Below are 27,144 nucleotides of genomic sequence, written 5' to 3' on the forward strand. Positions count from 1 at the left end.
TCACTATACGATGTGCCGATCGCATATATAATGCTTTGGTATACTTAGTATACCGAAGCATTATTGCCTGTCAGTGTAAAACTGACAGGCAACCTATTAGGTCATGCCTCCGGCATCGCCTAACAGGCAGATGCTGAAGGCAGACCTAGGGGTCTTTGTTAGACCCCCCGCTGTCATGGAAACCCGACGGCGACCCGCGATTTGTTTGCGGGGGTGCCGATCGGGTGACAGAGGGAGCTCCCCCCTCTGTCAAACACATTAAATGCCGCTGTCACTATTGACAGCGGCATTTAATGGGTTAAACTGCCGGAATCGGCGCGCGCTTCGATTCCGGCAGTTGCAGCAGGAGCAAGTGCAGGGGACGGCGCGGTGACGTATGGAGAGGGGGGCGGCGCGGAAGTGGGCAGGAGGCGGCAATACCCCCGTGTTTCCCCGAAAGTAAGACATATGTCTTACTTTCGGGGTACGGCTTATATTAGCCGACCCCCCTGAAACCCCCGATACGTCTTACAATCGGGGGTGTCTTACTATCGGGGAAACACGGTATATATTGTGTGTTTGATGTGTAAAGCAAGTAATGAGAAAACTTGGATAGATTTTGGGGGGTTTGGGCACCTTTTTATAGTTTGCCTCAGGCAGCAGAGGGGCTAGGTTCAACCCCTGCGGGTACGTCATTCCTGATGTCACTGTACACTGGGGGAAGTGGTGGACTGGATTCTCCCTTTCTTCCGATAGTTTCTGGTCTGCTGCCAGGGGAGAGAAAAACTGCTAGTCTCTAGCAGTGTTTACCACGCATGCTCAGTCTCTGGGCATGCCCACTCCTGCGCTATCACAGCGCCTGTGTGTCATTTTCTCCCCCCTAGCAGCGGACCAGAAACAATCAGAAGAAATTATGTGATGTATGGAGCCAGTAGCCAGTTACTCGTAGTACTCTGACAAGGACTCCGGCGCTGGGGTTAGGGGATTCCACAGAGTCTCGGATCAGAGCCTATACTAGCGCTCTGCCCGGGACTCCGGCTCTGGGGAAGACCCTGACAACACTGTCCATATATTGACAGTGATGTCAGGGGATTCCCCAGAGTCTCGGAGCAGAGCCTATACCAGTGCTCTGCCCTTGACTCCGGGTCTGGGGAAGCCCCTGACAACACTGTCCCTGTGGACAGTAATGTCAGGGGATTCCACAGAGTCCCGGAGCAGAACCTATACTAGCAATCTGCCCGGGACTCCAGCAGGGACTTCTCTGGGGAAGACCCTGACAACACTGTCCACTGTCCAACTCTGTGCCTTGTGTGTAGTACCTGAGCCAGACCTTGCCTGCTGGAATTCTCTACGTCGGCTATCGTCTGTCCTTCTGGATACCATCCGCCACGTGTGGCGCAACCCACCACCTGCAGCCCCATCTGTGCCAGAGCCCTTGCCACCATCCTGACTATCCCAGGTACCCGTGTGCTTTGGTCAGCTGCCTCCGCTACGGCTCCACATACCCCTGGATCATGACATTATTTATGTATTAACCCCTTAGTGACCACTAATACGCCTTTTTACGTGATTCACTAATGGGCTTTAGGCTAGGCTGACGCCTTTTCACGTCAGCCTAGTCTAAGTCCTGCACGGGTCTCCCGTGCAGGCAGGAGCCGGGGCTCTGCTGTCTGATGACAGCTGAGCTCCTTCTCCAACGCCCGCGATCAAAGTTTACTTCGATCGCGGCCGTTTAACCCGTTAAATGCCACCGTCAATAGCGACCGCAGCATTTAACTTTGTTTACAGAGGGAGTGCGCTCCCTCTGTCACCCATCGGCGGCCCGCGAATGCAATCGCGGGTCTCCGATGGGGTGTCATGGCAGCCGGGGGACTGATAAAAGCCCCCAGGTCTGCCCTGGACATATGCCTGTTAGGACGCGCCGGAGGCACGTCCTAACAGATTGCCTGTCAGATTTACACTGACAGGCAATAATGCTCTGGTATACGAAGTATACCAGAGCATTATAGCAGCGATCGGAATATCGCACAGTAAAGTCCCCTAGTGGGACTAATAAAATAAGTCATCAAAGTGAAATAAAGATTATTAATAAAAAGTACAGTAAAAAAATAAATAAAACCATTTTTTTCCATAAAAAGTGGTTTTATTTAGTAAAAGTGTAAAAAAAAAAAAAAGTACACATATGTGGTATCGCCGCGACCGTAATGACTCCATTAATAAAGTTAATATGTAATTTAAACCGCAAAGTGAACACCGTAAAAAAAAAACGCAAAAAACTATGGCGAAATTGCAATTTTTTTCCATTGCCCCCCAAAAAAGTCATAATAAAAATGAATCAATAAGTCCCATGTACCCCAAAACAGTACCATTCAAAACTACGTCTTGTCCCGCAGAAAACAAGCCCAAAAAATCACTACATTGATGGAAAAATAAAAAAATTACGGCTCTTGGAAAGCGACGATGCAAAAACAAATAATTTTAGTTCAAAAGTGTTTTTATTGTGCAAAAGTCGTAAAACATAAAAAAACCTCCACATATGTGGTATTGCCGTAATCGTACCGAACCATAGAATAAAGGTAACATGTTATTTACGTCGCATAGTGAACGGCGTCAATTTAAAAACGCATAGAACAATGGCGGAATTTCAGTTTTTTTTTATAATCCCCCCCAAAAAGGTTAATAAAAGTTAATATAAAAATTATATGTACCCAAAAATGGTGCTATTAAAAAGCACAACTAATCCCGCAAAAAACAAGTCCTCATACAGCTATGTAGACGAAAAAATAAAAATGTTATAGCTCTTTGAATGCGACTATAGAAAAACGAATAAAATAGCTTGGTCATTAAGGCCTAAAATGGGCTGGTCACTAAGGGGTTAAATATTTTTTTAACTAATATTTTATTTTTGTACACACAACACACAAGCTTGAGGATGTCGGGACGATGCTTCACCTTAACTCAACTGATAAAGGCGTGTTTCTTGACTTATACCCAATGTCGCTAGTAATGCTTCAAATTGGTTCTATCCGAGGGACATCCTGTATTATCTATAAATGGACTACAAAATAGGGAAGTCCAATTTACTTTTCTTTCCTTTAGACAGAATAATAGTAGTATACCCGGAAGGGATTGACTCTTTTTGTAAGGGAGTGCGCCTTGGAGATAATCTAATTTGTACATCATATATGGCTGTATCTTTATCGCCATATGATTTCTAATAGTTATGATATATATCACATTCGTCTTCTATTTATTCTCATAGGTCAGGCCCCTATGACACATAGACAAGACATTTGGGGCAGGTTGCTTTGCAACTGATTGTAGACGCTAGGAGCTCCTCCGCTGCGCATGCGCAGTTATGGGGTGAGGGCTTTAGCCAGAAGTTAAGATGCACAATGGAGAAGCAGATGGTATACTAGCTTTCCTCATTTGAAAGCGCATGCACAACAGTTAATTAAGAACGCCGGCACAGTTGAGTGACTTGTGTTGCAACCTTGACATCCAACAGCACGGATTTGAGTAAGATTCTATTTTTTTTCACTTGGTTAACACTGAGATTGATTTAATTTATTATATACACATGTGTTTTAGAAGGAGTGTCTGATATGCCATCATAGATTGGCTGTACTCATTTTAGAAAGTATATTTTTAACCCCTTCCCGCCGCAGCCATTTTTCAGATTTTCATTTTAGTTTTTTCCTCCCTACCTTCCAAAAGCCATAACTTTTTTATTTTTCCGTCTATATAGTCCTATGAGGGCTTGATTTTTGCGGGACGAGTTGTAGTTTTTCGTAGTACGATTTATTTTGCCATATAATGTACTAGGAAACAGGGAAAAAAATAGTTGTTGGGTAGAAAATGAAAAAAAAAACAACAATTCTTCCATTGTTTTTTGCACTTCGTTTTTACAGAATTCACTGTGCAATTAAAACAACATGTTAACTTTATTCTGCGGGTCAATACGATTACGGCGATACCAAAATATATATAGTTTTTTCTATATTTTACTACTTTTACAAGTAAAAACCTAAGTGTAAAAAATAAAATGTATTTTGTGTCTCCATAACTTTTTTATTTTCATTAAGTGGTATAAGGGCTTATTTTTTGCGGGATAAATTGCAGTTTTTAATGATACCATTTTGCGGTACATGCAACGTTTTGATCACTTTTTATTTCATTTTTTGTGGGAGATGAGGTGACCAAAAAATACAGATTCTGGCGTTTACATTTATTTTTTTTACGGCGTTCACCGTGCGGGTTAAATAATGATATATTGTAATAATTCAGACTTTTACGGATGCGTCGATATCAATTATGTTTATTTTATTTTTTTTACTATGCTTAATGGGGAAATGGGAAAAGGGGGGCTTTTCAACATTTAATATTTATTTTACATACAAAAAACCTTTATTTTACAAATGTTTACTTTTTTTTTTATTAGTCCCCCTAGGGGACTTCAACCAGCGATCGTTAGATCGCTTGCACTATATACTGCAATACTAATGTATTGCAGTGTATCGTGATTCTGACAGGCTTGAATTAAGCCCTGCTGGAGGCAGCGCTTAATAGGAGCACAAAGATGGCGGACCTGGGGGCCTTCATTAGGCCCCAGGCAGCCATAGCAACCATCGCTACCTCGCGGAGGGCGCGATGAGCTATTAGAGGGGGTCGCCCCCCTCTTTCTAACGATTTAACAAGTTAAAAGAGCGGGATTGCGCTCTCTGGGGAAGCTCCTGATATCGCTGTCCATATATGGACAGTGATGTCAGGAGCAGAGCAGTTTTCCCAGGCAGAGTGCTACTAGTAGCGTTCTGCTCGGGACTCCGGCTCTGGGGTTGCCCCTGACATCATTGTCCATATATGGACAGTGATACCTGGAAGACCGGAGTCCCAGACAGAGCGCCAAAAGCGGCTTTGCTCCGGGATTCCGTCTCTGGGGAAGCTCCTGACATCGCTGTCCATATATGGATAGTGATGTCAGGAGCAGAGCAGTGTCTCAGGCAGAGTGCTAGTAGCGGAATCCCCAGCGAGGGCGTCGGCATTGCTCTGGCTGAGGATTCCACTCCTAGAGGGAACCCCAAAGGCGCTACCTACAGGGAGGTAGGCTGTGTGGTATGACCAGGGAAGGTGGCTGTGTGGCACTACCAGGGAGGGGGGACTGTGTGGCAGTTTTCTGCCGCCATGTTCCCTCACAAAGGGACCCACTAAGTCTATGTCGCCCAAGGGCTCCCCTAAACCTGGAGTAGGCCCTGGGTGGGGTAGATGGAAGATGGGAGATGAAAGAAAGACTGGCTGAGATGAAGTCTCCGCCGCCTCCTCACACATCACATACGTAGACACCAGACCAGATGACAAAATTAATTCAGACCCCTAAATTAATTTAGACCTCTGACCAGACTCTTAAATTAATACAGAAGCGGGGCCACGGGCTGGACTCCGGTGGTGGGAGAGGATGTGATTCTGGAGCCCATCACCAACTTGGCAGCTGCTGCATTGCCGGGAAAAGTGGTCACACAGTGGAGAAGACGCTCCTGAGTACGCGGCCGCCATCTTGTACACAGGAGTGGTAAGTGACTTTAGCAGCTTACTACCACCGACATTGTGGGTACGCTACAAACTCCATTCTGTCCCTCCCTATACTGCACAGATGTAATCTGGATATAACGAGACACATGGAGGATCTTCCTCCTTCCCCATGCATATAATTGTCTAACTTATGTTTGGCTGTGCACTGATCAGAGGTGATTCTCTGTTCTTTACACCATCCTGCTACTCGGGGTACTCCCATAATGGCCCCCTTCCAAGCAATGCAAAATTACGGACAAAATGGACAAATCCACTGGTCCTGTACCTGGGCCCATTCTTCGCGGCCTTCTCGGGCCTCCGCCTCTCCTTTCACTCCTGTCAACTGAACCGTCCATGTTAGACGTGCTGTAGGCTATTACGGAATTTCGTACGGTTCTGAGAAAATTTATGCCCTTTAGATGGACTTTGGTTTTCTCAGAGTTTTCTCTACGCGAAAAAGCTACTGAGTCTGAGAGGCATATTTCTGACTTGGAAAATTTAGCGACTCCACTGAGATCAAGGGTCGACAATCTAGAAACGCAACAGTCCACGTGGCGGGCTAAGATAAATGGCATGGAGAACAGCTTTTTTTTTATTTCTTTTTTGTTTTTTTTCCCAAAACATAACATATATTTAGTCAGAAGTGGACTATCACATCAACGCAATAGTCATGACATTGGCAAGTAATAAAATACAAACGTATATTTTATGCAATAGTACACAAGTTGCAAAGACTTCATTATAAAAGAAAACAAACAAACATACAAAAATCTAAAATTCTAAGTTTGGCTGCATGATATTACGAAGAGGGCTATCCAAAGACACCCCCATTAGGTCCTATTAAAACATGTTTAATACCATCCCCTAGATAGAACAGCTTGTGTAGATGTAACATCCGCTTCATCGGCCTGCCTGAAGGTGTGGAAAAGCCAGACCCTGCTTTGTTCTCGGAAAATTTGCTCAAATCAACATTTGGGGATACTACCTTTTCTCCTATGTTCTATGTGGAGCTTATCCACCTGGTGCGCCACAATGTACCTTCATTGCCAAGTTTCTGAATTTCAAAAACGGGGATAAATTGCTGGAACTTGCAAGGAAAGAGGGGTCTTTGAAACATACCAACCAGGATGTAAGAGGTACAAAAACAGAGGCAGAAATTTACGGAGGCCAAGAACTGTTTGAGGGAGAAACAAAGTCTATTCTATGGTATACCCCGCCAAACTCAGATTGGTGCACAGCGGCTCTGCAATATTCCTCGACAAGACGGAAGAAGTCTTTGCTTGGCTAGAACGTCATGGGCTCTAATATCTTTACTCATGTGCTACAATATCTCCCTATGCTGTAAGGGAATATAACAGAGGGAAATTACTCTACACCAGGGGTTTCAAACTCGGCCGGGTAAATGGGCTGCACATAGAAAAAAATTTAAGTTGATGGGCCGCATTACTTTCAAATTTGATACAATACAAAATTATTGTTAATCAATTAGTTATTTGAACTGCTATAACAATACTACATTACTATAGCAATACTACATTACTATAATACTACTACATTACTACAATAATACAGCTAGGTTTAAACTTACCGGAAATTTGCGCGTTTACTCCACGTGCTTATTTTAAGAATCCAGTTTTCCAGTTAAAATGTCGCTAAATGTAGTCTGGCTGCTCAGTTGGCAGTGATTAGCAGACACAAGAATGTCAAGATTGGGCAGCCCCTATTTAGATACTGCCACAGTGCCCTCTGTAGATAATGCCGCAGCACCCTCTGTAGATGCCCCATTGCCCTCTGTAGATAGTGCCATGCACCCCGTTGTAGCTAGTGCCACACACACACACCCCTATAGATATGCCCCCCACAACCCCTATAGATAGCTACATTGGGGCTCCCTCTAGGAGTGGAATCACCAGCCAGAGCGCTGCTGGAGGAGCCCCTGAAGTCACTGTCCATATATGGACAGTGACTTCAGGGGATTCTCCTGGACTGGATTCCCTGGCCAGAGCGTTGACGACGCTCTGGTTGGGGATGAGCCCCTGAAGTCACTGAGGAATCTGACCATTTATGGATAGTGACTTCAGGGGCTCCTCCAGCAGAGGAATCCCCGGCCAAAGCGTCGGCAACGCTCTGGCTGGGGATTCCACTCCTAGAGGGAGCCCCAATGGAGCTATCTACAGGGACGGGGGCTGTAGCGCTGTCAACAGGGTAGGGTGTGTGGGGCCCTATCTACAGGGGGGGTTTGCACTATCTACAGGGGGCTGTGTGGCCATTAGTCACCTACTACCAAGCACCGTGGGCAAGGGACTGCGGCCCGCATGTTTGACACCCTTCTCTACACCATGGAACGTGTTCCTAACTTTGCTCCTTTGTACAGATTTTGATCTTCCTCGCTTAGGTCTTCAGCCGTGATGGGTGTCGGGAGATATACCAGGACTTGGATATATTACCGTAATACTCCTGTCTTCCATGTTATAGCTTTATTGAGCCGATTAGTTTAATTTGAGAATCCTTGCTAACGGAGCTCATCAGGAAGAAAATTTAATATTCCCAGCAGAGGGTTTTTGAGCAGGGAGATGAGAATGGTCTTTTACCGGGTTACTTCTTAGCTGGAGAGGACACCACCCTAAATCCCATCTTGTACTGGGATACTTGTTAGTAAGTCCCTGGCCATCAATGACGTCTTTGCTAAATTTTACTCCGATTTATACTCTAAGTTTCCAAATAATCCACCTGACCTCGAGGCATATATAGACACTTATGTCCCCCACCCTGAATAGAGAGGATGTTAATTTTCTGGAAGCTGATCTGAGTTTAGAAGAAATTAGAGAGGCTATTAGTTCCTTTCCGAACAGGAAAACCCCGGGTCTGGAGTGCCTGCCCATTGAGTGGTATAAATTGCATGTTTAACGGATTGCGGCTCATTTACTTAATTATTTCAATCCTTCGATGGGAATAATACCCTCCCCCTTCTATGAGAAAGGCTCTTATAGTTCTGATACGCAAGCCCTGTAAAGATCCTAAAGAATGTGGCTCATACTAGCCTATTTCACTCCTTGTGATATTAAAATATTAGCCAAAATTTTGACGAAGCGTTTCCAAAAAATAATTTCTCATCTTAGTCAACCTGACCAGTCTGGTTTCATGCCATGGAAGGCCAGTGATGTTAACCTTCAAAAGCTATTTATTAACTTATCATCTACTGTAGGGTCAGGTAGTTCCAGAAGTATTGCCTCTTTAGACCTTGAAAAAGCGTTTGACTCGGTATAGTGGTCTTATCTTTGGTCTGTCCTAGGTAAACTTGGACCCAGATTTATCCTATGGGTGCAGTTATACTCCCAACCTATAGCAACTATTAAAACCAAATTGTCACATCTCCCCCTCAATAACACTGGCCCTGGGGGACTAGACAAGGTTGCCCACTATCCCCTTCCCTTTTTGTATTGGCTATTGAGCCACTTGCGCCAGCTATAAGACCCTCTCCTGATGTAAAGGGTTTTGAAATGGGTGGAAGGGTGATGTGTGTCTATCTCTATGCGGATGATACGCTACTACTCCTCAATGATCCTCGTCCATCTCTACAGGCAGTGTTAGCTCTGTTTGATTTATTTACGTCCTTCTCTGTACTTTGTGTTAATTGGCCCAAATCTTAAGTAACGGCAATAGACGGTGCGGCTAGGAAGTTGCACTTCCTTTCCCACTGCAATGGGAGGATAAAATTACCTATCTAGGCATAGTGATTAGCTCTGATATTTGTAGTTTTATACCCGATATCACTCCTTTGATACAGCGTCACCAGATGGAATTTGATAGATCGAAACACCTCACTCTCACAGTTACAGGCAGAATTAATTTGTTTCAAATTAAGTCCCGACCTAGATTTTTCTACCTTTTTCACAATTCTTCAGTATGGCTACCATTATCGCTCTACTCCAATATTGACAAAGATCTTACATATTTTATTTGGGCAGGGGGTACTCCTAGAATCGCTCTAGGCACAGTACAACTACCCACTGAGCAGCGTGGGCTGACTCACCTGAATTTATATCTCTACTTCCTTGGCCAACTGGTTTACATGTGGTGGTTTACTCAGACACTGCAGTCACTGTACTGAGCTGGAAGCTTCACTTCTCAGTTCCTATATAGCCTTGAACACTATTTATAGACAGCCCCCCTCCCCCTGGAACACATGCTTAGAGTCCCAATGCAGACTACTCTGAAGGTCTGGCAGAGATGATTATTACTCTTTAACTTAGATGTGTCCTGGTCATCTATGATACCGTTTTGGTATAACCCGCTTCTGCCATAGTTACGAAGACTTCCTAACCTTAGTGAGTGGGCAACCCTGGGTATATTGACCTTGGAGGATGTGGTGGTGGTGGTGGTGGAAGATAAAGTAGATACTTCTGCTCAACTCATGTCCAAACACCAGATCCCGACTCATCTCAGGCTTCGTCACTTCCAGCTTAGACACACTCTTTAGTCACAATTTGCAGGATATAATGTCAGACTAGGTACATCCCTGGTGGAGGATTTGGTGATGCAAGAGACGTTGGCCAAACCATCATCCATACTTTTACAGCCAATTTTTAACGGTATCTTCTATATCTACGCTTTCTTCCATATCTACAGATGTTATCCGCCCTATCAGGTCCCTTGATATCTACAAGAGATCGACTTATTCAATTAAAATCATTCCACCAAATTTACTACGCCCCTTTTAAATTATTTAGAATGGGACGCATACTTATTCCTGTCTGCCCATGTTGCCAAAGAGCTGAGGACTACATTGAAAAAAATAAAAGAAAGAAAGAATGGCTATGGAGGAAGGGGGAGATACTGAGGGAGAAAAGGGAACAAAATGAGGGAAGCAAATATAGCAAAGAAGAAATGAATAAGGCTGAAGAGGGAGGATACCCAAGAGTCGTGGGTAGGGGTGAGTAAAGACTCGCTAGAATATCCCCCCTCATGCTCAACCAGGTATCCTAAAACCGTTTCACCTGTCCTGTACGTCTCCTAGGCCTTTTGCTCCCCCCAACTCTCGCGTAGCATCTTCCTTCATTTCTTCCTACCCATATTTCCTTCCCTCATTTTGTTCCCTTTCCTCCATAGCCATTCTTTCTTTCATCTCCCCATGCTATCACTCTACACCCCCCACCCCAGTTTTTTTTCCACGATATCCATCTATTAGTCATGTGTTCACTCATACACCTTAATACAGGCATATTTTAGCCTTTTCACGCCCACCATATATTTTAACCACATTGCAATTTCCTTTATTCATATAGTTTATCCTACATAGACTACATGTCCCGGCAGGCTTCACTTCCTTAGTATGTCACATGCGTTGTGACCCCCACATGAACACCCCTAATGACACGGACGACGTTCCTAGTAATCCAGGGCCCGCTCACCGTGACACTAACATCACCATGACAACGAAACACAGCCCCTATAAGTCACAGACTACACTGCAGAATAGAACGCTGCCTCCGCTGCTTATCACCGCTTTCCCTGCCCACTCCCGCATTTTTTAATCCAGACGCAGCCAAGCTCTACTACAGGGCTGGCCTTAGGTTGGATTGCGCCCTGCACGGGAATCTCCATTGCTGCCCCCCACAAACAAAAATTGAACCACACACATATATATATATATATATATAGAGTGCGCGTGCGTGTCAAAATGCTAGCGCGTCATTGCCCTGTTCAACCCCCCTCCCTGCTGTGATTGACATGGGCCAGGCAGCGTACTCGGCGAGTTCACGCCTGTCCCCAAAGTGTAGGAAGTGCGAGCACGCGTTCCTGCATCTTAGTTGGCGCATACGCAGTATAAACAATATGTCAGTCATTGTAATCGGCGCTACTCATGTGCTGATGTGCATACGAATTACTATCCGGACACACGCTCGTTGCACTGAAATGCTAATTTGCATAAACATAATAAGAGTTTCTCTCCTTGCTGCACAGGCTTCTTGCAAGGGCAGGGCTGTGGGCAGAGCTTCCTTCTCTCCTCTTGCTTCCGCTGTTTCCTCTGCGTGTGTAAGGACAAGCAGAGGATTAAGAGCTCACGCAGCCTTCCCAGTCACTCTCCCTACATGCAAGGAGGCTGCAGTGCCCTGTGCACTCGCACAGGTCGCTCAACCCCAAGGCCGGCCCTACTCTTCTATTCCATTCCATTGGGAGCGTCTGGCAGATGCCTATGCATCATGCTCCGCTTCAGCTCTTTTCAGGTATTTGTTCACTTACACCTCCTTTTCTTACACTAGTATTTTATGGTATAGACTTGAGGGGTGGTTTTTCCATCCTGCCTTCAACAAAACGTTTTGATAGATATTATTACGGTTACTACCCAGTCTGAGTTTGTGTGATGTGTATCCCCTTCACCCACTATGTAACTTATAAATTATGGCATATATACTTTACCCACAGGTTTTATGGCGATTACTCCATAGTAGCAAATGCTTTTGTTTTACTTTAGGTTTAGCCCTCTCTGATGACTCGTAGGCATGTTCCATATAGAGGTGTTGTATTTGGCCTTGGACGTTTTTTGCACCCAGATTCAATGACGCACGAAAGCTTTAATTATGATTCATCAACAACGGCTTCCATTGTATCACAAGTTACCAACCCTGGCGGTTTTCTCCATATTCCACTACAGGAACTACGTACAAGGGATTATGAAAAAGAGCTTTGCAAATATACATCTTATAATTACATTGCACCAGGGTAGAGGAGTACCACCGTTTAAACAGTATACCACGTGGCTTATGAAGCGGTTTACAGAAGTCGATGGCACGCTGTTGGCAAAAGTTCACACAAAGTTTTGTGGATTAAAGCCAGAACTTGCAAGCAATGGGAAGGAAAAGGTCTTTTTATTAGGAGTCTCCATATTAAGAATCAAATAGGGGTTGTACAGTAAGGGAGGGAACGCAGATGGTGATATTATTAATAGGTGTTACTCCTTCACTTCATCCTGAGGGGATTTCACATTGAACTTGTCTTTGAGTCTCTTCCACATTCCTTTTTTTATTTCATCCATTTGTTTCAGGGTATCTGTCAGTATAAAAGATGTTTTATTCACTTTAGGAGCAGTAAATAATACAAGAAATGTTTACAGAATAGAAAATATTCAGCAGCCGCCGTCTCTAGTGATATTTAGGTAAACTTAACATTAATTTGCATATGTTATTATAGGGAAGTTTTGAGTTCTTAGAAAGAATAGAAGTGATGGTGCTGTGCATCTTAATGGAGAAAATACATCATGCAGATACAAGCCTTTTATTCTATAAAGAATCCTTCTTACACCTGTAGATTCAGCATAGTCTTACCAGTCGCAAGCACCATTTGATATTCATCTGCAGTGATTTCTGTAAAACTTGTATCTTGAAGCCGTGGATACTTTTACCATAGAAGAAAAAAAAAAAAGGAGTCATTTCATTCAAGAATGTTGACCATTATTCGTCCCATGCGCCCCCTGGATGTCAATGCTATCAGTCTGACTACTTACACACGACCGAGTTCGGGTCGTGAAAAATTGTTCGGACTTCCCGGCCCGACCACGGTACAGGTGAACGGGACTCCTTGCATCAGACATTTTATGATGCTAGGAGTCCCTGCCTTCCCGCGGAACGGCCGTATAATTTTGTTCAGTACGACACAGCAGTTCCGTGGGGAGGCAGGGACTCCTAGCATCATAAAATGTCTGATGCCAGGAGTCCCGTTCACCTGTACCGTGGTTGTGCTGGTAAATCCAGCCGACACTCGGACCGTTTTTTACGGCCTGATCTCGGTTGTGTGCAACTGCACTGAAGGAGGCCTCAACAAAAGGAAAATTATCTGCAAATAAAACCAATTAACATTTCCTGGAAATTATAATTATGCTGGCCCGTTAAATGTATCAGGTCGACTGCTTATTACGTGTGCCTCATGGTAATGCGTGCATAGTCAGTCATGATAACATGAATTGACAAGATTAGAGGTCAATTCAATCCTCTTTAGATCTCCCCCTGGTCAAAGATGGTCAGAGTATTGGTCTTCTCACTGTTCACGTAAGAGAGAAACAAAACACGGGCATAGCGCAATAAAGCTAAGAGCCTCCTTTGGGGTTATTTTTATTTATACTCACAAACAAGCACCAAGCAACAATGACTAAGCTTATTTAGAACTTAATGACCAAAAGGTTGAGGAATAGCGTTTTTTTTTCCTATTCCACCCCACATAGATTTTTTTTCTGGTTTCCCACTACATTATATGGTACAAAAAATGGTGCTGTGAAAATCTACAACTCGTCCCGCAAAAAACAAGCCCTCACACGGCAATATTGATGGAAAAATCAAAAAGTTATGGCTTTTGGAGGGTGGGGCGGAATAAACAAAAAAGTGAAAATCCGAAAAATGGCTACGGAGGGAAGGGGTTAAAGGAGGAAATAATGGGTATTATTTCAGACAATATGGGTATATAATGTTTTCTTCAAATTCTTACTACATTTCCACATGAAATAGGGGAAACATTTGTTAAAAGGTTATTATGTTAGAAATATGCCACATTAATAAATTTGTGCGGCATACAAGAGAAGTGAAGCCGCGTATTCAACAGATGCATGTCACTATATACGCATTTTCCTGTACTTATGACGGTCTTGCTAAAAAAGCAGTTGTCCCACATCTGTGCCATTATAAGGTCATTGAAGACAGCATTCTGTCCTACTATAAAATCAGTCAGAGAGAAAAAAAATAAACTGTACTGGAGTGACGGGCCAGATCTTCAAACAAATGGAAGAAAATGTATCCAACTATGTGGCAAACTTGAGTTTGCTCACAAGACAGAATAAGGCCTCATGCACACAACCGTAGCCATGTGCACGGCCGTGATTTACGGGTCGGCCGGCCAAGGAGTGACAGCCGCGAGCCACCAGCAAATCGCGGGCTGTGCACATGGTCGCGGCCATTATTTTTCAATGAGCCTGGACCGCAGAACACGGCCGTAATAAGACATGTCCATTCTTTCTGCGGTCCAGGCTTCTGGGCCATGCACGGACAGTGAAAACCACGGTCGTGTGCATGGCTCCATAGAAATGAATGGGGCCGCAATTCTATGGATTTTCGGGGGAATTGCGGCCGCAAAAGCACGTTCGTGTGCATGGGGCCTAACAGCATAAGATTTGAAGCAATATATTGGTCTTCGCTCACAGTTCAACTACAGTGAGAGGAGGGAGGGAAATAGCACAAATCCTGTGCTAATTATAACGGTCCCTGATCAGTTTCTATTAACAGGCAGACTCTCTGCCTTGCACTAACAGCGCATGCGTGCGCAAATTTTGTTTTTTTTCCCGGTGAATGGGGGGGGGGGTTGTAGGGGGGGATGATCGGTAGCAGCGGGGGCCTAACAATTAGATTTTGCATCTCCTCTCACAAGACATTTATGGTAAGAGGAGATAAAAAAAAAAAACAACAACTACTTTTCATTGTAACGGCGATCGCCGGTATTCGTTGAATACCGGCGATCGCTGGTTTGGGGACCACAAAGAACGGTCCCCAATCAGTGCTCCAAGCCCTCAGCTACCTCCGGCAGTTGTGAGCAGGGAACGTTCCCTCCTCCCGGCGGCGCCAGCTTATTCCAATGCAATGCCGTCAAATGGCAACTGCATCGGAATAGTCACTAAGGGGTTAAACAGCATAGAATAATAAAATCCAATTTTTTTTCTATGATGCCACGTGTATTTTATTATATGCAGTTTTCAAATACTCATTTGGGAGTATAAATAAAAATAAACACAAATCATAGAAATAACATTATTTCAAAACAGATTTTCCTATGTTAAAGATGTAAGGATTAGTATACACAGTGTTCCAAATTATTATGCACATTGGATTTAAGTGTCAAACATTTAATTCTTAGCTTTTCAATTAAACTCATGGATGTTATTGTGTCTTAGGCCTCTTTGGATCATTGTAATCAATCTCAGACACCTGTGATAATTAGTTTGCCAGGTGTACCCAATCAAAGGAAAACTACTTAAAGGGGTTGTCCCAAGTAGGGATGCACGGTGCATCGAAACTTCGATACTGTTTCGATACTGTGCATCCCTAAACGGTTCGATACCGCTATTTCCTGTATTTCGATACTTCGCTGCGCAGCCGCACAGCTCAGTATAGTAATACATGAATGTATGGGAGCGCGGCTGCGGCTGTGTAATTCAGCCACAGCCCCGCTCCTGAGTCATGATAAGTTCACGGGGTCAGGATGATGCAATGCGTCCGGCGCTGCACTAATGAGCGGCGGCACTGGAGACAGAACATGGCGGGCGCACTACAAAACACCCCCATGTTCTGTCCTCAGTGCCTGAACCGCCGCTCATTAGTGCAGTGCCGGCCGCATCTCCTCATGCTGACCGCGCGCGCACTTCCTGTCAGGAGCGGGGCAATGGCTGTATTACACAGGCGCAGCCCCGCTCTATAACGGCGGAGATCAGAGAAACCGCTCATCTCCGCCGCTATTCTCCTGAATGCTGCGATCACAGCTGACTGCAGCATTCAGGAGAAAATGAGCAGGGGGGGGATGCCCCTGGATCGCGTCACAGGGAATTCCTGTGACGCGATCGAGGGCCATACCATATATGGGCAGACAGCCCAGGGTCTATTGACAGACCCCAGGGCTGTCTTACCATATTTCATGTTGTTAGGACATACCCAAGTATGTCCTAACAACTGCCTGTGTACTATACATACACAGGCTAATGTACTGGCACATATGTGATATAGGTCTGTACATTAAAGTTTAAAAATAAAGTAAAAACAAAGTATTGTTAAAATTTTAAAAAAAATACACATTCACCTTTTTTACAATAAACATTAAAATAAGTGTCAATACATAAAATATACACATTCAGTAATGGCGTGCACAACAATTTTTTTGCATCATTTATGATGTGTACGCTGTAAAAAAATAAACACGGCTTTCATTCACTTATTAATGTGAGGCGCGAGGTGTGATGCTGAATTTAACCTCCATGTTCCTCACATCAATAGTAATTGACCCCATCATGTACCTCACACATTAACCCATTATGACTGAGAAACATGATGGGATTAATTACTATTAATGTGAGGCGCGTTCAAAATTCATCACACGTCGCGCCTCACATCAGAAAACTGAAGATTTTTTTTTTATTACTGTTGGCAAAAGTATCAAAATCGCAATACTAAACGAAGTATCGGTATCGAAGTCCAAATTCTGGTATCGTGACATCCCTAGTCCCAAGATGACTAAAATTATTATTTTTTTTTTAAACATTCTAAGCAGGAAATGAATTTTAAAACATTTACGGTTAAAAAATTTGAAAAATTCATTTCCTAAGTGCCTTTTTTTTACACTTGATAACTCAGCAAGTGCTGGTTATCTTTTCTAAAAAGGGGCGTGAGCGGCTTGATGTCAATCAAGCCGCTCTGCTCTGCAGTGTGCGCGCTCCCGATGTTGCTAGATACTGTAGTTCTAGCAACATCGGGAGAATGTTAGTCTCAAGCGGGCATGGTAAGCCCGATTGAGACGAACTTACCGTGAATGTCATCAACCCTACACTACACTACATTCACCCCATTTCGGCAAACAACTTCTCTCTCCCCCCCGTCACTACATGTAATTTGTGTATCCGCCGCACCGGTGCTGCATCAGCACCCGGCGAACAACTAAAAATATATTTAAAAAAATAAACTCACCTAAGACGTTCTAACGGCACTCTGAACGGTCCCGTCACTTGCCATCTTCCTTCTTCTTGGCGCCGCTCGCATTCATAGTAACAATGCGTTGTGGCGCAGATGACGTAATCATATCAGGCCCACGTGATTACGTCATCTGCGCCCACCGCTATGTTATTGTGAATGGGAGAAATAAGAAGAAAAGTGACGGGACCGTTCAGCTCTTCGTGGGGTGTCTTAGGTGAGTATATTTTTGTATGTATGTATGTATGTATGTATGTATATGTGCATGTAGGTATGTTGTGATGTATGTATGTTGTGATGTATGTATGTTGTCATGTATGTATGTTGTCATGTATGTATGTTGTCATGTATGTATGTTGTCATGTATGTATGTTGTCATGTATGTATGTTGTCATGTATGTATGTTGTCATGTATGTATGTTGTCATGTATGTATGTTGTCATGTATGTATGTTGTCATGTATGTATGTTGTCATGTATGTATGTTGTCATGTATGTATGTTGTCATGTATGTATGTTGTCATGTATGTATGTTGTCATGTATGTATGTTGTCATGTATGTATGTTGTCATGTATGTATGTTGTCATGTATGTATGTTGTCATGTATGTATGTTGTCATGTATGTATGTATGTGTATATGTGCATGTATGTATGTATGTATGTATGTATGTCGTCATGTATGTATGTATGTATGTTATGTTTGTATGTGTATATGTGCATGTATGTATGTATGTGTATATGTGCATGTATGTATGTATGTTTTCATGTATGTATATATGTGCATGTTTGTATGTATGGTTGCATGCAAGTATGTATGTTTGCATGTATGTATGTTGTCATGTTTGTATGTGTATATGTGCATGTATGTATGTATGTTTGCATGTATGTATATTTGCATATATGTATGTTTCCTTGTATGTATGTTGGCATGTTTGTATGTGTATATGTGCATGTATGTTTGCATGTATGTATGTATGTTTGCATGTATGTTTTCATGTATGTTTGTATGTTGTCATGTTTGTATGTGTATATGTGCATGTATGTGTATATGTATATGTTTGCATGTGTGTATATATGTGCATGTTTGTATGTATGGCTGCATGTATGTATGTTTGCATGTATGTATGTATGTTTTCATGTATGTTTGTATGTATGTATGTTGTCATGTTTGTATGTGTATATGTGCATGTATGTTTGCATGTATGTATGTTTTCAAGTATGTATGTTTGCATGTATGTTGTCATGTTTGTATGAGTATATGTGCATGTATGTGTATATGTGCATGTATGTTTGAATGTCTGTATGTGCATGTTTGTATGTATGGTTGCAAGTAAGTCTGTATGTTTGCATGTATGTATGTATGTATGTATGTATGTTGTCATGTTTGTATGTGCATGTATGTATGTTGTCATGTATGATGTCATGTTTGTATGTGTATATGTGCATGTATGTTTGAATGTATGTATGTTTGCATGTATTTATTTTTTCATGTATGTATATATGTGCATGTTTGTATGTATGGTTGCATGCAAGTATGTATGTTTGCATGTATGTATGTATGTTTTCATGTATGTATGTTGTCATGTTTGTATGTGTATCTGTGCATGTATGTTTTCATGCATGTATGTATGTTGTCATGTTTGTATGTGTATATATGTGTATATGTGCATGTATGTTTGAATGTATGTATGTTTGCATGTATGTATATATGTGCACGTTTGTATGTATGGTTGCATGCAAGTATGTATGCATGTTTGCATGTATGTATGTGCTTGCTTGTATGTATGTATGTTTGATGGTATAAATGTCTGTATGGCCATGTATGATACTGTCTCCTGGCGCCGTGTATGTAAGCCAACTTTGCGGCAGGCTTCTATACATGGTATAACAGTCAGTATCACACATGAAACTGAAACTAAGGCTACGACATGTTTGATTTCATTTTTTTTTTTTTATATATATATATATTTTTTTTTACAGGTTTGGTGTTTGGACTACGTCGGTTTCGAGGACTACTTAGATGACGCTTTTTTTTTTCATCAATAAAATGGTTAATGAGGGTTGTGTTGGGGGTGCTTTATTTCAATAAAATATTTTATCTATATCTTTGTCTTTTTCTTTTCAAATTTTATTACTAACACTTTAGTAATGGCCGCTGTCTGAGTGACAAGGTCCATTACTAAGGGGAGGCTTAGTGTTAGCCGGTACAGAGGCTAACACTAAACACCTTTATGACGTGGGGGTCCCCCCCCTTTTTTTATAACCAGCCCGATACAACACAGCAGCGGCAGCCTAGCATTACAAGGGCGGGAAAGTCCACTGTTTTTGGCCCTTCCCAGCCTCATAATACCAGCCTACGGCCGCCCCAGTACCCGACCATCACAACAGATGGTCGGGTACTGGATCGTACCAAGCTCTTCCCGGCACCCCTGGTGGTGGTGGGTACCGGGGTAATAATGGGTGGTTAGTGGTAGCCTCTGCACCGGCTAACACTAAGTACCGCCTTAATAATGGACGCTGTCAATCAGCCAACTGCCATAATCTAGGCACTAATAAAGTTTGAAAAAAAAACACAAATACAATTTTTTTTTATTGAAATAAGAAATCCCCAACAAAACCCTCGTTAACCATTTTATTAAAATTTTCAAAAAACGTAGATCTACGCAGTAGTCCAACGAATCGAAGATGTAGTCCAATCGGTACATCAAAATCTGCAACAACATTAAAAAAAAAAAAAAAAAGTTATCAATGTGAACAATACCGATACTTATACTCACCCACACACACACACACAAACAACCACACACAAACATATACACAAACACATAAACACACACCCATATATTACACAAACACATTATACACAAACACATACAAAAACACACACAAACATATACACACAAACTCAAAAAAACACACATATACACACAAACACATGTACACAAACACACCCATATATACACACACACACACATACATACACACAAACATATACACAAACACATGTACACACAAACATATACACACACCCATATATATACACAAACACACCTATATATATATATATATATATATATATATATACACACAAACACACCCATATATACACAAACACGCATATATATGCACAAACACACCCATATATACACAAACACACACACATATACACACCAAAAAAACACAAACCTATACACACAAACATATGTACACAAACACACCCATATATACACAAACACACCTATATATACACAAACACATATACAAAAACACACACACACACACATACACAAACACATAAACACACCAAAAAACACACACACATATACACACACACCCATATGTACACAAACACATATACAAAAACACACACACACACACACACACACACACACATATACACAAACACACCCATATATACACACACACACACACACACAAAAATATACACACAAACATATACACATACACACAAATACACCCATATATACACTCACACATAAACACACACACACACACATACACAAACATATACACAAACACACACACTTACCTTTAGCAGAGCGCAGACTTCTCGCGACGGGTGCCTTCCACTGCATCTCCTTCGCATGCGCCGAGATGCGCGTTCACAAGTAAATGACATCCTCTGCTCAGGACGCAGAGGATGTCATTACGCATACGCGGCCACCGCTAATGGTAAATAGCGGTGGCCGGGAACCTAGGCAACGAGCAGGATACAAAGAGGGACTGACCGCAACTTCAATCAAGGATATCAAGAAAACGACATCGCTGGACGACGGACAGGTAATTAGAATTCTTCTTATTTTTACATGGGGGAGCTTTATAGCTCCATTTATCAACTTGGGACAACCCCTTTAAGAAGGACGTTCCACATTATTAAGCAGGCCACAGGTTTCAAGCAATATGGGAAAGAAAAAGGATCTCTCTGCTGCTGAAAAGCGTGAAATTGTCCAAGGTATTGCACTAGGTATGAAAACATTGGATATTTCAAGAAAACTTAGGCGTGATCATCGTACTGTGAAAAGATTTGTGGCTGATTCAGAGCACAGACGGGTTCGTTCAGATAAAGGCATAATGAGGAAGGTTTCTGCCAGACAAATTAATAGTATTGGGAGAGCAGCTGCTAAAATGCCATTGCAAAGCAGCAAACGGGTATTTGAAGCCGCTGGTGCCTCCGGAGTCCCGCGAACCTCAAGGTGTAGGATCCTCCAGAGGTTTGCAAGCGTGCATAAAGCTATTATTCGGCCACCCCTAAACAATGCTCACAAGCAGAAACGGTTGCAGTGGGCTCAGAAATTCATGAAGACTGATTTTCAAACTGTGTTGTTTACTGATGAGTGCCGTGCAACCCTGGATGGTCCAGATGGATGGAGTAGTGGATGGTTGGTGAATGGCCACCATGTCCCAACAAGGGTACGACGACAGCAAGGAGGTGGCGGAGTCATGTTTTGGACTGGAATCATGGGGAGAGAGAAGGTAGGCAGGCCCCTTTAGGGTCCCGGACGGTGTAAAAATGACCTCTGCAAAGTACATAGAGTTTATGACTGACCACTTTCTTCCGTAGTACAAAAAGAAGAACCGTGCCTTCTGTAGCAAAATTATCTTCATGCATGACAATGCACCATCGCATGCTGCAAAGAATACCTGTCTCATTGGCTGCTATGGGCATAAAAAGGAGAGAAACTCATGGTGTGGCCCCCATGTTCCCCTGACTTCAACCCTATTGAGAACCTTTGATGCATCCTCCAGCAAAATATCTATGAGGGTGGGAGGCAGTTCACATCAAAACAGAAGCTCTGGGAGGCTAATCTGATATCCTGCAAAGATATTTAACCCCTTAAGGACACAGCCAATTTTGGCCTTGAGGACAAAGCAATTTTTTTTACATTTCCCTCTTTGCATCCCGACGCTCATAACGCTTTTATTTTTTGTACGACGTAGTTGTATGAGACTTTGTTTTTTGCGGGACGAGTTGTACTTTATGTACGTACCATTTTTTGGTACAAATACATTATCGTTTAATTTCTATACATTTTTAATTAGATTAAAATGCAGAAAAAAAAGCAGTTGCGCAGCAGTTTTAATATTTTTTTTTTTACACCATACACCGATCATCATAAATAATGTTATACATTTGTTGTACAGGTTGTTACGGTCGTGGTGATACCAAATATGTCTATATTATTTCATGTTTTGGGACTTATATTTTAAAAAGTTTATTTATTATAAAAAATGTGTGTTTCTGTGTATTTTATTTACTTTTTATTTATTTATTTACCATTATTATTTTTTTAATCCCATAAAGGGATTTATCATTTTGATTTTGTAACTGCAATGTACTGGCATAGATCTATATGCCAGTACATTAGCCTGTTACTGATCGTACACAGGCAGTTGTTAGGGCATACCTCAGTATGCCCTAACAACAGGAAATATGTTCAGACAGCCCTGGGGTCCTTCACTGGACCTTGGGCTGTCTGGCCATATGAGTTATGGGCTTTGATCACGTCAGTTATTTTCTGTGACGCGATCAATGTACAGTCCCCCCTCTTTGAACGCCGCGATCAGCTGTCATCGCAGCGTTCAAAGGGTTAACAGCGGAGAGATGTTTCTCTCCTCTCCGCTGTCAGAGCGGGGCCGTGGCTGTGTATTACAGCCGTTGCCCCGCTCTCGATCGCACACACAGAGACGGCAGAGATTGCTGTCACACAGGACGAGTATGCTCGTCCTAATGCGCGAAGTGCTCGCCGCTCAGGACGAGCATACACGTCCTGTGTCGGCAACCAGTTAAGCAGAAACTGTCCAAATACTCCCAAATCCAATGGATGCAAGAATTGTGAAGGTGATATCAAAGAAGGGGTCCTATGTTAACATGTAACTTGAGTTTTTTACTTCGCATTATGCTCCAACGGTTGATGGCTTGAAGATTATACTGACGGTCATTTGAATCGACTAGGAAAATCAGCGAAAAATAACATTTGCATAATAATTTGGAACACGGTGTAGTGTGCAGGCTCATGACGAGACACATTATGGCCAGATGTAAGAAGATACAATGTGCATTTCTAAATACAAAATATATTTTACATAAATGGTACAGAAGATATGACTAGACGGTTTTATTAGCTTCTAAGCATTGGAAACCAGGTCATAAATGATGGAACTGAAGTCACATGATCAGTCCTGGAATAGTTCTTAAGCCTGCGGTTTAGGTACTTTGGACAGAGTGCTTTGAATGAATATTAAACAAAGCTAATATTTTCTATCTACAATTTATCATAGCATGTGTTTATATAACTGCATTCTTCCGATATATAACGGGAGTCAACCATCATTTATAGGATACCTTTTCTCTGTAATAGTTGCTGTTTAACCTACTGAGGCTCTCATACATTTGGTCACAGGCTTCTGGATCTTGAATCTGCAGAATTGAGAAAAACAGAATAATTGCATAACTATATGTATTGCTTAGAACAGCAGTAGACACATTGCATTTGCTATATACAGTGACAGGCAATTCCAGTAAGACACATTTATTACAAAGAAGAAGAAGCACATAGAACAAGTAGTATTAAACATTAAAGTGAATGCCTGATCCCCCACTATACCAGGCACATGCAGTGCCATAGTAAGTAGGATCAGTAAGTGGCACAAGAAGAAACACAAGAAATGGAAGAAACAAGAAAGTTTAGATTTTTGCTCCATGTAGTGGTCACGTTGACTCAAAGAATATAAATCTTATCTTAATCAGGTTCTATGTTAAAACAGCCAGCATCAGGGCTTTTTATAAGTGACATGATGTTATAGCCTAGTATCCTGTATAAAGAATGCACTCTTTACCTTTATGTAAAGGAGCGCTACTGCAGAGGAGAGACATCATATGATATAAAGCGCTACTTCATAGAAAGCACTGATGCAGGCTGATCACCCCTACAAGACGGGGATCCAACCGAAAGGTTTATCCAAGTCTGGGGTGCAGCATTTCTCTACATATATAAGGCACTATAGGGCGGCGGTCTGTCTACGCGTCCTAGATGGATGAGGACTATGTATGTGATCTGAGAAAATGAAAGACGTTTTCTATGGAGCTCCGCAGTTTCTAGTTGTGGACCACTTGCTCCCCCATGGCTGTAATCCAGCCATCACAAACTGGCAATTTGCACAAGATTTTGATCGCTTCCTGCCATCTCCTGTAAACTGGGACCATGAACATGCAGATGTACACCGTATATACAGTTAGGTCCAGAATTATTTGGCGGTGACACAAGTTTTGGCATTTTAGCTGTTTTCCAAAACATATTGAATATACAGTTATATAATCAATATGGGCTTAAAGTGCAGACTCAGCTTTAATTTGAGGGTATTCACATCCTAATTTGAGGAAGGGTTTAGGAATTACAGCTCTTTAATATGTAGCTGCCTTTTTTTCAGGGGACCAAAAGGTAATTGGACAATTATCTCATAAGCTATTTAACCCCTTAGGCCTCATGCACACGACCGTAAAAACACCCGTTATTGCGGGTCGTTATTACGACCCGCAATAACGGGCTCATAGGCTTCTGTTAGCCACGGGTACCTTCCCGTTTGCTCACGGGAAGGTACCCGTGCCGTTAAAAAAGATAGAACATGCCCTATTTCATGCCGTAATAACGGCACGGGCATCCCATAGAAGTCTATGGGGCTCCCGTAATCATGGGTGGCTGCGTGTGTTCACCCGTGATTACGGGAGCGTTGCGAGGTGAGGCGAGGTCAGGGGACTACCCGGTCTGCAGGCCACAGCCCAGTGGCGTAACTACCGCCGGGACTACAATGAAAACTATGGCAGAGCGGGGAGGTATCTCCCCGCTCTGCCATAAACAAGACATGTATCCCCTATCCTGTAAAAAATAAAAGACGTTCATACTTACCGACAACTTCCTGCTTCCTCCAGTCCGGTCTCCCGCCCGTTGCCTTGGTGACGCGTCCCTCTCGACATCCGGGCCGACGTCCTGGATGACGTTTCAGGCCATGTGACCGCTGCAGCCAATCACAGGTCAATCACAGGCTGCAGCGGTCACATGGACTGCCGCGTCATCCAGGGATGTCGGGCTGGATGTGAAGAGAGGGACGCGTCACCAAGACAACGGCCGGGTAAGTATGAATTTCTTTAACTTTTATTACAGAAAAGGCTGTCCCTTCTCTCTATCCTGCACTGATAGAGAGAAGGGGCTGCCGATTAGTGCAGTGCTATTTTGCTGCCAAAAACGTGCTCGTAAATACGGGTGGAATACGTGTGACACCGGACCCATATTTACGAGCACGGGTTCGTAAATACTGGTGCAAAACGGGTGGAATACGTGTGACACCGGACCCGTATTTACGCCAGTATTTACGGGTGTGAAAAAATACGGTCGTGTGCATGAGGCCTTAGTGTCTAAGCCTGTTTTGGCCTTGTGGACACAGACGATTTTTGCAAATCTGACATGTGTTACTTTATGTGGTAATAACTCCAGAATGCTTTTACCTATCCAAGTCATTCTGAGATTGTTTTCTTCTTACATGTTGTACTTTGATACTGAAAAAATTTGGTCGTTAAATTCAATATTTATTTGTAAAAAAAAAAAACACCAAAATTTAGAGAAAATGTGCAAAAATCTGCATTTTTCTAAATTGTAATGTATCTGCTTGTAAAACAGATTGTAATACCACACAAAACATTTCCTATATATCTACTTTATGTTTGCATCGTTTTTTGAACGTCCTTTTATTTTTCTAGGACGTTACAAGGCTTAGAACTTTAGCTAGAATTTCTCGCATTTTCAAGAAAATTTCAAAAGGCTATTTTTTCAGGGACCAGTTCAGTTCTGAAGTAGCTTTGTGGGCCTTATATATTAGAAAGTCCCCATAAGTCACCCCATTTTAAAAACTGCACACCTCAAAGTATTCAAAACAGCAGTCAGAAATTTTAACCCTTTAGGCATTTCATAGGAAATAAGGCAAAGTAGAGGGGAAATTTACAAATGTCAATTTTTTTTTTTTAGGAAATTCATTTGTAATACAGTTTTTTTCTGTAACACAGAAGATTTTACAAGAGAAACGCAACTCAATACTTATTGCCCAGATTCTGCAGTTTTTAGAAATATCCCAAAAGTGACCCCATTTTTTTGGAAACTACACCCCTCAAGGAATTTTTCTAGGGGTATAGTGAGCATTTTGACCCTACACGGTTTTTGCTGAATTTATGGGAATTATGCCGTGAAATTGAAAATCTAAATTTTTTTCTAATAAAATTTAGTTTTAGCTCAGATTTTTTCAATAGATAAAGGAGAAAAATCACCCCAATATTTGTAAAGCAAACTCTTCTGAGCAAAGCAATACCCTTTATGTGGTAATAAACTGCTGTTTGGACACATGGCGGAAATTAGAAAAGACGGAGCGCCATTTGACTTTGAGCTCAAGTTTTGCTGGAATGGTTTGCGGCCCCATGTCACATTTGCAAAGCCACTGAGGGGCCAAAATAGTGCAAACCCGGCAAAAGTTACCCCATTTGGGAAACTATACCCCTCATGGAATTTATCTAGCGGTATAGTGAGCATTTTGACCCCACAGTTTTTTTGCTGAATTATTGGAATTATGCAGTGAAAATGAAAATCTACATTCTTTCCACTAAAATGTTGAATTGTTTTTTCATTTTCACACGGAATAAAGGAGAAAAAGCGCCCCAACAATTGTAAACCAATTTCTCCCGAGTACGGTAATACCCCATATGTGGTCATAAACTGCTGCTTGGATACACCGCAGGGCTCAGAATGGCAGGAGTGCTACTTGGCATGTAGATTTTGGTTGATTGTTTTTTGGGCGCCATGTCGAATTTGCAGAGCCCCTGAGG

General features: G+C 42.4%; 1 protein-coding gene across 2 annotated transcripts in view; it reads right to left on the bottom strand.

Moving 5' to 3' along the window:
• Positions 1 to 12,394: 12,394 nt before the first annotated feature.
• The window catches only part of UQCC2 (ubiquinol-cytochrome c reductase complex assembly factor 2), a 37,364-nt gene continuing 22,614 nt past the window's right edge, over positions 12,395 to 27,144 (bottom strand). For both annotated transcript variants that reach the window (XM_075853512.1, XM_075853513.1), the window contains exons 2-4: positions 23,623 to 23,697; positions 12,870 to 12,939; positions 12,395 to 12,594 (exon numbers count right to left, since the gene is read on the bottom strand). In XM_075853512.1, the coding sequence (XP_075709627.1) occupies positions 12,497 to 12,594; positions 12,870 to 12,939; positions 23,623 to 23,697 (243 nt within the window). In that variant the 3' untranslated portion in view covers positions 12,395 to 12,496. The remainder of the gene's footprint in view (positions 12,595 to 12,869; positions 12,940 to 23,622; positions 23,698 to 27,144) is intronic.

Source organism: Rhinoderma darwinii, chromosome 2 (assembly GCF_050947455.1).
Source record: "Rhinoderma darwinii isolate aRhiDar2 chromosome 2, aRhiDar2.hap1, whole genome shotgun sequence".
NCBI classification, from domain to species: domain Eukaryota; kingdom Metazoa; phylum Chordata; class Amphibia; order Anura; family Rhinodermatidae; genus Rhinoderma; species Rhinoderma darwinii.